The sequence below is a fragment of the Alosa pseudoharengus genome, unplaced genomic scaffold, assembly GCF_046254945.1.
Source record: "Alosa pseudoharengus isolate Yale_2024_CS ecotype anadromous, Long Island Sound unplaced genomic scaffold, YU_APseudo_1.1 YU_APseudo_1.1_scf_20, whole genome shotgun sequence".
Taxonomy (NCBI): Eukaryota; Metazoa; Chordata; class Actinopteri; order Clupeiformes; family Clupeidae; genus Alosa; species Alosa pseudoharengus.
Genome location: NW_027468664.1, coordinates 35,828,584 through 35,842,312, shown reverse-complemented (window position 1 = coordinate 35,842,312; position 13,729 = coordinate 35,828,584). Strand labels below are relative to the sequence as shown.

General features: G+C 37.9%; 1 protein-coding gene across 3 annotated transcripts in view; it reads right to left on the bottom strand.

The window, feature by feature from the left end:
* Positions 1 to 13,729, bottom strand: part of dmd (dystrophin) — a 541,017-nt gene that overhangs the window by 61,965 nt on the left and 465,323 nt on the right. For all 3 annotated transcript variants that reach the window (XM_076297170.1, XM_076297171.1, XM_076297172.1), the window contains one exon: positions 2,381 to 2,442. In XM_076297170.1, coding sequence (XP_076153285.1) covers positions 2,381 to 2,442 — 62 coding nt within the window. The remainder of the gene's footprint in view (positions 1 to 2,380; positions 2,443 to 13,729) is intronic.

Genomic DNA, 13,729 nt, shown 5'->3' with positions numbered 1-13,729 from the left:
GTGAAATTAAGGTCTACTGTTAGGTTTAACAACATTAGAGTAATATGCAACCATTTACATCTGGAATACATTGGAATATCCCTGGTCATTTCAACTCAGACTTTGCACAGCTAATAATAAATCACTCCGCGATACAATGTGAAGATTCTATAACGCTTTGACACAATGTAGCAATAACCGTTAAATTCAAATTAATTTAAAGTTCTCATATCCCAACTCTCCACTATTTTAAGCAAAGGGTTACACCTTAGCAAACCAAACAAAACAGTGCTCCACCACATCTGTGGATTAGATAAACAAGGATGTTAATTGTTCTCAGCATTGCCAGCATTGTGTATAATATGATTATCACTTGGAGGAGACTTAGCATCGTCAGGTTAGAAAAGCATGGGGCTGTGCACAGTAGCGTAACATTTATTTACAATAAATTAATAAAGTTGATGTGGTTCTGCAATGTAGGCTATGTTTGTTTTTTTGCAGTAACCTACCATCCTTACATGACATGGCCCAGTGTCCTTGTAACATACATGCAAATCTATTTAGCACAGCTAATATTAATATCAGTGAATCACACTCGCCTCCCGTTTTAATCATTTTAAAACAGGATGAAAATGGCTGTCCTTCTCTTTCAACGAAGATATGAAAAACCACAAAGACCCGTCGGAGGGATCTGGAATGTTGGTTACGTGGCAACCAAGACGCTGTCTATTGAAAATGGAACTATTTTTTTATGCGTAAAAATTATGTCGAAATAAAACAAAGTTGAACCAACAATAATGGGGTGTTTTCAGATTATTTAGTTTGTGGTAGAATTGTTGTATGAAAGCAATATAGCATTCATAATCATGAGATTGGTAATGGATATTCCCACCGCTGTTGCCTGCACCACTCGGCCGAACAACACCCGTGGAAATATCCATTACCAATTCTACTGTCACTCGTGCTATATTGCTTAATTAAACATAGGCAAACAGGCAATTTACGCAAAACTTCAATGACAAATGAGTGACAGAATATGAAATATTAGAGAAAATGTATTTAACATTATAGATTTTTAGTGATTAAAGAGGTTTCAGAGCCAATGAAATAGGTGCCAATCCAAATCTGGGAGATTTAAATTAAGCTTAGCTGCAACTAATAGCACCACTGCTGGAAACATTTCTAGGGGACACACTGCACTCTGTGTACAGCAACATTTGTGAGACAAAACAGTTCCAGTTTATTGAAACTTTGTATTGTTTTTCTTAACTGTAGATATGGCTATGTATACTTATTTTTTCATAGCCATTTCCTGACATATTTTCCTTCAATTTAACTATGTATTCTCTTCTCTCTCTCTCTGGACTCCATTGAGGTGGTGGGTGAGAGAAGAGCATGTTGGACATACTTGCATCTATGACCAACCCCTCTAACCCTTTGAACGGGGCAGTGGGAGTGCTCTTTTAGCAATAGACTGCTGCATCCATCTTGCAAAATGGAACACTACCGCTGTTCTTTCATTCCGTCTGCAATCAGGCTCTATAATACTGCTGTCATGAGGCACTGTACTGTTATTAGTTAGACTCTGAGCATACATGGGTATACGTGCAGTTTAGCGTCCCAAAGTATTTTTCAAAAAGTGAGTGTCCCAAATTATGAGGATCTTATTTCTTGGATTTATTGCTGAACAACATACTTACCAACTGTTACTTACCTAACCGTCATGAGACAGGTTAGTTTTACCCTACTAATGATGTGTTGTTGCAATGGTAATCCTGTTCAGTACTAGAAGTAGCGCAGGTTCAGACATTTGGAGACATGTGGATCTACTCATTTATCCTTGACATAATGTGTACACAATTTATTTTTAAACTCTTGTATTGCTGGATCCATCTTACCTGGTTGTTAGAACACATATGGACAAATGTTTACATAATTTTGCGGGAGTGGGATTGAATCTTGCAAGAGAGGGAATGGAAAATCCATCATTTGCAGACATCTAGCATGAAGAGCATTTCATTGAATTTCACATGTATTTAATTAGAATCGCAGATTATACCTTTAATGTAAGCATAACAGGAGTTTTGAAGAAGCCAAATATGATTAATATTTTTCTGTTTTCTTGAAACAGATATTTAATGCAGAAATGTAATGCATTGTCTTAGTAGTGCTAGTGTCTACCTTGTATCCTATTTCAAAAGGCAGTATACAGCTCCAAGATGAAAGTCAATGACACCAAATTGCATGCCAATAAATGCTTGCAAATTTAAATTTATGATATAGGTTATGTTAGTATCTACAAATGTTACACTAACATACATCATCAAGCTCGAGGAAACTATTATTTAATGCACTGACAGATCCACAATCAACACACACAAAAAAATACTGAGTTGCTGACCTAAAGACTGGTAGAGTTCGGTCATTTGGGGATGATCCCAGCTTGTTGTCTGTGTCTGGTGGCTGAGGAGAAAAGACAAATAGATAGATAGTTAATTTTACATTGTCATAGTTTGTAATGTTTATGGTTATTGTTATGAAGACTTGCTATTATTATTGTCATTAGTATTGCTATTGTTATTATATCAAGTATATTACTATTATTCTAACTAATTTGAGTTTACTTTTAAACTGCTATTTTCAATGCTATGTAAGGTTTTTTGCCATTCTATGATGCAAGAAGAGAGAGATTTGCAACTGAACCATGAGGCATTGGGGCAGCCATGGCCTACTGGTTAGCGCTTCGGACTTGTAACCGGAGGGTTGCCGGTTCGAACCCTGACCAGTAGGCACGGCCGAAGTGCCCTTGTGCAAGGCACCTAACCCCTCACTGCTCCCCGAGCGCCGCTGTTGTTGCAGGCAGCTCACTGCGCCGGGATTAGTGTGTGCTTCACCTCACTGTGTGTTCACTGTGTGCTGGGTGTGTTTCACTAATTCACGGATTGGGATAAATGCAGAGACCAAATTTCCCTCACGGGATCATTATACCAGAGGATAAATACAAGACGATTCATTTTCAATTCTGTAATGTGGTTTCATATAATAATTGAATATAATCATATAGGGTAGGTATAACTTAGAGTCATGGTTAATTCATGGTTAACCTCCCCCATAAGCAAAAAAATATTATTTATCCTAACTTTTTCAAAAGCAAAATATAAACAAATGTGACCCTCAGAAACCCAGTAATTAATGGCCTACAATTAGTATATTGAGGTATTTAGTAGTTTTGCATTTTCCCCTGATTCTATTCTTTTATTACTAAAAAAGTGAACTTTTGGTCTGTCACCATCGAAGGTCAACATGCATTCCAGAAAACGCCCTTTGGCCAAGAAAACGTTTTTGGTAATTTCCTATTTAAAAGTTAGGAATGAAGCATGCCATTATGATTTTCCTATCTAGTCACATTCCCTTTGACTATTGTCAAATGGTAAATGGATGGCATACAGCATAGCACTGTTCTACTCATCAGTGCACTCAATTTCATTTACAGTTTGGGGTTCAATGTCTCTGCCTCCTAAGTGGCTGTCGCCCATCAATCATATGCAGACGCCCTCAGACCTTTAACTACCTGGAACCAGTACCCCCATGTAGACTCAGCACCCAATCCCTTGCTGCTTTCCTGCTATGAAATTGAACATGAACATTGTAAGTAGGGATGTCACGATTAGAGATTTTGGTGGTACAATAATTGTCTGAAGAATAAATCATTTCACGATTATTATGATTATTTTGCGTGAATATTTTTCACAGCAGTACTAATGTATAAAATCACACAAACACATTCTTTAGAGGTTTTGATCTTTAAAGGTTATTTATTGCTGTTTATTCACAGTAAGACACTGCATAGTAATAATAAAATAATCACTCTACTTTGTAAACTATATCCGCAAGTCAAAGGCTGTAGTCTCACTCCTGATAATTTAACACACCATTAGAAAGTGTTCTAGTATTTCCAGTTTGTGCATTCTTTCAACATTTGTTTTGGAAGTAGATAATGGAAACATGGAATAGGCTAGAATTGAGTAGAACTAGAACTAGAACTAGAATAGAATTGACCTGTCGCTAAGCTCCGCCCCCCATTGTTACCGTGTGAAAACAACAAACCAGACTTGACTAGAAATACATTGTGGACAATGGCAGCTGACAGTATATGAAATATCAATGATGATATCAATAACTTTTACATGGTGATATTTTAGATGTAAATATCATGCCGGTCAACCCAAACATTAGGGTGGTCCTTATTTTGATAGAAAAAATGAATACCTGATTTTATTATGCTCTGACCCCCTGAATATGTTATATTTGTTGAAAAAACATTATCTGCAAAGTTTTATGAGTTTTGGAGAAAATATAGACTCAAAAGAGTACCGAAGTCTGACGTAGCGTTTCCATGACGGCAGAATCACTGGATCTAAACAAACTTTCTAAGTGGCTTAAATAGCATTGAATGTAGACATGTGGCACCATTTCTAGCTAATAAATTGTTTTAAATGTAGGCTATAGCCATTTAAACGTGTTTTACCTGCTAGGCAGTAGCTTACCCACATAATACGGATTCCCTGGCAGGTGTAATATAAAAAAAACTAAATTCCAGGGGATATTTCACGTCTTCTCAAAGACTGGCGGCTGTTAAGAGCGACGGTTTTTGCCAAAAAAATAAAGCCAAAACAGGTCCGTGAATTTAAGGATTTTAACCGCATGCTGTGAAGTTACATACAGGTCTCTTTTAAGGAGGAAACCCATGGTAAAATAAAACTCTGTAGTCACAAATTGATTGTGTTGGTATGAATATATGTTGTAGTATGTGATTCCTACAGTGTAAAAAAAATATACTAATGTATTAGAAACGTTGTAAAATTATTGAAATAGATTAAGAAAGCCACCGCTAATGGTGATTTCAATGGTTAGATTGATTTGAGTGGTTATCAAATACAACTTTCTTCTATGTGATATGGCCAGAAAGGAGTCATACATGTTTACTCCATGAAAGTTGAAAAATAATTAAAAAATATGTTCTAGTAACTTAACAACGACATGTAGGCCTAGGCTAGCCAGTGTTGGGAGTAACGCATTACAAAGTAAGGCGTTACTGTAATTTTGTTACTTTATTGGGTAACCAAGTAAGGTAACGCATTACAATTCAAATTTCAGTAAATGTAGAAGAGTCATTTCCAATGGAAGAACTAAACGCTGAATGAAGCCCAAAGCTTTACTGATGTTAAAGCACACACACATAACAGTAAAATAAAAGTAAACAAAAGGTACATTTAGCAGGTGACAAAATTAATATAGGCTATTGTTAGTGAAAGTAGGCCTACTAGGCTACTTTTAGCTGACCAATGCCGAATCTGAAATTGCGAATATTAACAATGTTGCCTAACTCTTTGAATGTTGCACCCTGGTTAGAGACCAACTCAAAAGTAAAGTAACGATAACAAGTAACACGTTACTTTCCAAAATGACTAACGAGTAAAGTAATTTCATTACAATTTAAAGAAGTAACGAGTAACTTGTAATGCATTACTTTTTTTGAGTAACGACCCCAACACTGCCTAGGACCTACCTTTGTTACAACCTGACGCAGCCATTGAAACTTGCAGTGGCCAACTTTTGTAACATTAGCATTAAAGGAATTATCCGGAGTAAAATGCACTTTATAGACAGGTGACATTTTTGAGATATGTGCTTCCTAGAGGCATTTTTTAGTAAAAGTTGGGAACAGGACTTTTTAACATAATTAAGGTGTGCTGAATCCAACTAGCCCTGTTCCCAAGCTGAATTTTGAGTTTATGACCATCTAATTAGCATAAACAAAATGGTTGCCAAAATGGCGATTTTGGGCACTTTCATTGGGCGGATGTCATTATACCATGTAAATTAATTCATATTGTTCACAGAAATCTCCCTTGGCCAATAGATCAAGGATACAGGCTGTGAAAAAAAAAAATCTAGTATTATGCCTATGTTAATTACCTGAAAAAACCTTTGAAAAATGTAATTGTTAAAATGTTATAACTGAGCAGGCACACAGTATTTGACGAATGAGACTTATGTTTTTTGAGGGTCAAGAAAGATGTGTAGTGATGAAATGTAAAGTTTAAAATTGTGGCCTACTGGTTAGGTCTTCGGGCTTGAAACCAAAGGGTTGCCGGTTCAATCCCTGACCAGTAGGAAATATGTGGGTGGTGGAAAGGTTGAGCACTAGTCTTCCATGCCCACATCCACGGCTAAAGTGCCCTTGAGCAAGGCACCTAACCCCTCACTGCTCTCCGGGCATCACTGTAGCAAGGCAGCTCACTGCTCCAGGTTAATGTGTGCTTCAACGTGTGACCTGTGTGTTCACTAATTCACGGATGGGATACATGCAGAGACAAATTCCTTGTATACCCAAGTATACTTGGCCATAAAACCTGATTTACATTACATTTTACATAATTGAAGCGAATTAGGTTGGTAATGTATGTAGTCTCGGATTAAGTTACACAGGCCTTTACCCATTTCGGTAACACTTTACGGTAAGGGTACATGAAGTAATTCATGATTTATGTATTACTTCATTCATTAATATCCAATTTATCATCAGGAATTGACTGAGTCCATAGTTTGTCATTTGTGACCTCATACATGAACACATTACTAAAGTATTAGGTACGATGGGCACATCATTATGAAGTATTAACCATGATCATGACTTTATTTTTCTGCCAAAAATGTGGTCATCACTGTTCAAATTCTCATAACTTTGGAGTTCTCTAAACACATGTCATTATTCACTACTTTAGTTGAGGGGCCACAGACATGATGAATGCATGAGCAATTATCCTAAAATTCATGTAATCATGATGATCATGCTTAAGAAATCATAAATCACAATGATATACCCATCACAACTAATGCTTTAGTTGATGTGTTGTTCATACATGAGGTCATCATGAATGAGAGTATATGAATTCATGTCAATTCCTGATGATTAATAGGATATAAAGGATAAAGGAAGTAATGTATAAATCATGAATTAATTCATGCATGAATTCATGATAATTCATGTACCTTTACTATAAAGTGTTACCCATATTTCTTCATAACCTTTGTGTTAGTAAAATGATTGAATGTTCTATGAATTAATAGCTAGATTAATAACTTTATAACTAGTGCAAGTTCAAGTTACTTTATTTGTACCCAGAGGTAGATTTTGTTTGCAGTATAGAGTGCTTCAACAGAATTTGCCAGAACAGGAGCACAGAGGATGCCATCTTTACGGCAATTCACTCTGCCCTGTCCCTCCTTGACAATAGCAACACCTATGTGAGAATGCTGTTCATTGACTTCAGTTCAGCATTCAACACCATTATCCCCTCCAAACTGATCACCAAACTCAGTGAACTGGACATCAATACCTCCCTCTGAAACTAGATTCTGGACTTCCTAACCAACAGACCGCAGTCTGTTAGATTAGATAACCTCACCCACTCAACCCTCATCCTGAACACAGGCGTGTGCTGAGCCCTCCTTTACTCCCTCTTCACCTACGACTGCATACCTGTACATGGCTCTAACACCATTGTCCAAGTTTGCAGACGGTGATTGCTCTCATCAGCAACAATAATGAGACAGCCTGCAGGGAGGAGGTCCAGCACCTAACATCGCGGAGCACCGACAACAACATTTCGCCGCTACAAAACGCTATTTTTACAAAAAGATGGCAACTGCAGCATCAACATTTCAGGAAAGGTACTGGCTTGATGAAATTCATTCTGGACTCTCTATCCGACCACATAAAGACCTCGGGATACTTCGGTTTGGCTTTAGGGACCCTCTACACACTACCACGTAAGTGTAATGTTGTTTGGAACTGTAGAAGAGGTATAAAAATAGCGTTTTGTAGAGGCAAAATGACATGCCCGGGTCACTTCCAGGCTAACGAGTTTTGACTAAAAACGGTAAAATCGAACTTTCTCAAAACACATCCGAATGACATGATTTTGATGTCAACTCACTGTATGTACTCCCAAATCATCCGTAAATTGATCTAAAGTGCATTTTACTCTGGAAAATTCCTTTAAGCGTCATGAATGTAACAGTTCTAAAATCGTGATAGCCTTGTTGATAAACTGCTTATTTCTTTCATGTCATGTACCGCAAAACTGTAATTTCTTGCTTTCCAACCGCGGTAAGAAAACATCCATACCGTCCCAACCCTAGTCTCTGCATTTATCCCATCCTTGAATTTGTGAACACACAGAGCACACAGTGAACACACAGTGAGGTGAAGCACACACTAACCCGGAGCAGTGAGCTGCCATGTTACAGAAGCCCTAACCATGGAGCCAGGCTACTCTCTGACAACATAGCGTCCACACTGAGGCATTGACATTCTGTAGAAAATATTACAGATTCACGCCCCCCAGGTATTGATTCAAATGGCATTATACATGTGGATGGGTCTGAGAATGTTTTCTGCAGGGTAACATACAATACTACTACCATAGATCAAGCTGCTTCATGCAATAGCATGACTTATGCTTATAGTTCTATTCCAACGTTGATTTCTACCAAACGTATAGTAAAAAGAAAAGACAAATTTAAAACTAGAAACCTAACAAATATTCTTTCCATACCTCAGCATATTCCTCAAAAGCCAGAGGCATTTTCAGCTAACATGGGTTTACTGAATATAGGTGCACTTACTACCAAAACCTTTGCAATCAATGATTTTATTAGTGAAAAACAATTGGATTTTCTGTTTCTTGTTGAAACCTGGCTGACTTCAGACAGCGAAGCTGTTCTTGTTGAAACTTGTCCCCCAAATTATAATTTCTTCCACTCAATTAGACAAGGCAAACGAGGTGGTGGAATTGCCTCCATTCTCTCAAACAAATATAGTTGCACTAGAGTCAACTTTGGTGAATTCGCTTCCTTTGAGTACATTGCCCTCACTCTGAAGGCTGACCCAGCTGTACTTCTATTAACCTTATACCGCCCTCCTAAACTATGGGCTGGCTTTCTCGACCAGTTTTCTGAACTTATGTCGCTCATCATCAGTGTTGGGCAAGTTACTTCAAAATCGTAATGTACTATGCATTACTTATTACTGTCATTTCAAAGTAATTTGTTACATTATAATATTACTGTCTCTGAATTGTAAGGCATTACACTACTATTGCACTACTTTTAAGTTACTTTCACCAAAATATCTAGAAATATGGATTTGCCATTCTAAATGCAGTTTATTACACTCAATGCAGCTTGCTCTTCCAATGGAGGGAGATGTGGTATAGCATAATAACTGAGCTAGGCTTAAGGCAACAGTAGAATGCAATAGGCGCAGTGCTCATAATGCAATACAAGGAACAATCATAGTCAGAATTTTGTTAAAAACCGACAAAAGGTCAAAGTCTGGTAAATTGTGATAGAAATACTGTAACTTTAAGGCCTAGGCCTACTCATTAAAATCAATAGAGAGCCTACTATATTGTAAATCAAAGCTTAAAGGAACCGTATGTAAGATTGTGGCCAAAACGGGTACTACAATCACTTTCAAATTACTGTAGAGCGGTGTATCCCCTTCCCCTCCCCTCTGACTGGCAGAGTTGGCAACCGGATGACGAAACACTACTGACTTTGTGATTAGTAGATAGGTGGAGGGTGGCGCATTAGGCCAAAACACAACATGACAACATCAACATCAGTTGAGGGCTGCAACTTCACTTTTTAAATGACAATATCCTGGCCAGACTACTGTTGTCAGTGATATAAGTATTTGAAATGAACATGATTTCTTAATGTCTAGTGACATATCAGGGCAATTTTATGATTAATTGAAATATTTTTTTTACATACGGTTCCTTTAATAAAGACATGTCAAGATGGTGGCCTGCTGGCCATTTCGGTGCCCTAAGTGAGTGGCTTTGAGTGAGTGACATTTAAATGATAACTTAAACACCTAAAGTAAAATAAAAGGCCTATTATTTACAGACCATTACTGTGTATTTTTAAACATAAATTTCTGAAGAAATGCTGTTTTACTTATAAATGGTGCACTGTCACTTTAAGAGCATTGATCTTTACGTTGTCATAATGCCTTTTTGCTAGCTCTTGTTTACAAGCCTTATTTGTTTGAGTTACATTGATAGCACAATATTAACAATAATATGCACAATGTTAAGTTGTTTTAAGCAACCTTCATTGCTTTGGAAATGGAAGTATATGACATGTTGCTTCACATTTCGTGAATACAAGTGAATTATGAGCCTGGTATCCACCTAGCTATCTGAATGGAATGCGTTTCAGTCGACTCAGCATATCATGTGCTTCATGTAGCCTAAATGCTTGGAAAACGAATGATTGAAGACCCACCAATTCTAGTACTACGTGGTGATTGAGAGAACCCAAAAGGTATCAAACTTGCATGTAACATCGTGTTAGTGCATTTTGACATTGTAAACGTTATTGATGAAGAGTGAAACGCAGTTTGCAGTAAAGCTACTATTCATTGGTTACATTTGGGTGCCCCCTCTGTCCTTTGGTGCCCAACGCAAAGTGCGTGATGCGCGTGGTGGGAGCGGTGGCACTGCCAGGCTACACAATCTTTTTCTGCATTTCTATCCCTTTATTCTCTTCAATTCAAGTTCACAGCACAAAGCTGGCATGCACAACAGCATAGTTTGTGTTTTATCAAGAATCAAAAAGATTAGCGTGGCACTACTTTAGATGTTTCATTAATTTACTTGTGCTATTTCGCGAGCTGAGAGATCTTTCGGTTTCGCACACAAAGTGCACTAACTATTATGTTCTTCATAGCCTTGTCTCTGACAAGCTGAAAATAATGAGCGTAGGCTTATGTCCATCCAGCAAATAGAGTCCGCCTGCGAGTCTGCTGCAGCCACAGTCATATTCAACCAGTATCAGGAGATAACGTTCTACTATTTTGCGCGGATTTTTTCTCCTCTGTTGTTCTCCCGTGGTGTTTGCGAATATGTATCAAAACAAAACAAGCACCTAATTTTGGGTTAAACTGCATTGTAACGCGCGTTACTGAAGTTTGTACCGAGTAAATATTACCCAAATTTTTTTTTGTAATGCCTTACATTACCGCGTTACCGCAAACAGCAATATATTACAGTAATTACATTACTTTTGTAACGCATTACTCCCAACACTGCTCATCATCACTAGCTATGATCGGATAATTGTAAATGGCCACTTTAATATTCATGTCAATAAGACAACTGATGCTAAAGCCAGTAAGTTCCTTAATGTGTTGGACAGTTTAGAGCTAAAGCAGCATGTTACAGGACCCACCCACAACCTTGGCAACACCCTCGATCTAGTCATTTCTAGAGGGATAGAAGTCACAGACTTATCAGTAAATGATATAAATATGTCTGATCATTATTGTGTATCTTTTAATATAGTACTACATACTCCAAAAATTCATCCCGAAATTGCAATCAAATCGCGACTCTTGGACATTAGAGCAGAACAGCAGTTCATAGCTCTTATAGACTCCATAAATTTAGATATTTTACATCATCCCATTGATCAAATGGTAGAGGCTCTCAATCATGAATTAGGCGCTATGCTTGATAGAGTGGCACCCTTAAAGACTAAAAAAAGGCCCTGTAGCAAACTGACACCTTGGATGAACGAAAATATCCATGATCTAAAAAGATCATGTAGAAAAGCTGAGAGAACATGGAGAAAAACTAAGTTACAGGTTCACCGTGCCATTCTAAAAGAAAAAATAGCAAATTATAATAGAGCTATTCGGAATGAGAGAAGGAACCACTTCTCTAAGGTAATTGCTGAAAACAGTGGAAACTCTAGGGTGTTGTTCTCTACCATTGATAGGCTATTGCATCAAACACCTTTTGATACACTCAGTCAGGCATCCTCTCTAAGATGCGAAGAATTTGCAGACTTCTTCGAAAACAAAGTAATTTCTATAAGGGAGGCTATTGGTAATACAAGTAATATGTTTGATAGTACACCCAAAAACAGCCCCCCAAAATTAAGGTCCTTTAGCACTATTACTCAATCTGAGCTTGGTAAAATTATAACTCAAACGGCTCCTCAACATGTGTTTTAGATCCAATCCCTACTAGATTCCTCAAAAAACTATATGATAGCTTAGCTCCCTTTATTCTCAAGGTAATAAATACCTCATTAGAAACAGGTATATTTCCAACTGCTTTTAAAACCGCTGTTGTGAAACCTTTACTTAAAAAGTCAAATCTTGACCATACCAATCTGAGCAACTACAGGCCTATATCAAATCTACCGTTCCTGAGCAAAGTACTTGAAAAAGTTGTTTGTAATCAGTTAAATACCTTCCTCAACGAAAACAGTATCCTTGAAAAATTCCAATCAGGTTTTAGATCAAATCACAGCACAGAAACGGCTCTAGTAAAAATAGTCAATGATCTCAGACTGGCTACTGACTCAAACAAAGTCTCAATCCTTATTCTTCTGGATTTGAGTGCGGCATTTGACACCATTGATCATAGCATCCTAATTCACCGCCTTGCGAAGTGGGTGGGTCTCTCTGATAATGCTCTAAACTGGTTTCAAACCTACATTACTGGCAGAGATTTTTATATCAGTCTAGGAGATCATGTATCTGAAAAACATGACTTGCCTTTTGGTGTGGCCCAGGGGAGCTGCCTTGGTCCCCTGCTATTTTCCCTATATATGCTTCCATTGGGAAATGTCATAAGTCAGCATAATGTAAACTTCCATAGCTACGCAGATGATACCCAATTGTATATTTCTGTGGAGCCAACTAACCCAGATGGCCTTTGCTCCCTCACTGCATGCCTAACCTCCATTAATCAGTGGATGAGCAAAAATTTTCTGAAACTAAATGATGACAAAACAGAGGTACTTTTGGTGGGACCAAAACTAAAGCGAGATATTGTTCTTAGTAATCTGGGGAACTTGGCACACCAGGTCAAACCAAAAGTAACAAGCCTCGGTGTCATCTTAGATGCAGAGTTAAGTTTTAAGCCCCATATCAGTAAAGTTACTCAAACAGCCTATTTCCACTTGAGAAACATTGCCAAAGTGCGGCCCTTTTTAACTCAACAAGATGCAGAAAAACTAATTCACGCCTTTATCACTAGCAGGTTAGACTACTGCAATGCACTTTTCACTGGTCTTCCCAAAAAACATCTAAAGAAATTGGCACTCATACAGAACTCTGCGGCTAGACTTTTAACTAAGACTAAGAAGAGAGAACACATCACCCCTGTGTTGGCTGAACTGCACTGGCTCCCTATTTCCTATAGAATTGATTTTAAGGTTATGTTAATTACTTACAAAGCTCTGAATGGCACAGCACCTTCATATATCTCTGAGCTTTTAATATCTTATCAACCACAAAGGAAACTTAGATCATCCAATTCTAATCTTTTAATCGTACCCAAAGTGCTCCACAAACAAAGTGGAGAAGCTGCTTTTATCCATTATGCCCCCAAACTATGGAACACCCTGCCTCTGTACATCAAGCAGGCGAGTTCAGTAAATATTTTTAAAAAAGATCTGAAAACATACCTGTACAGGAAAGCTTTTAGTTAACTCGTCTTATCCTGTAGACTACTTTTTCAGATTATTCTACATCTGCTGCTATTGGAGGGCGCAGCCAGCCAGAAGCAGATGGGCTCCCCCTATTAAGTCAGGTTCTGCTCAAGGTTTCTTCCTGGAATATGGGAGTTTTTCCTTGCCACAGTTGCCATATGGCGTGCTT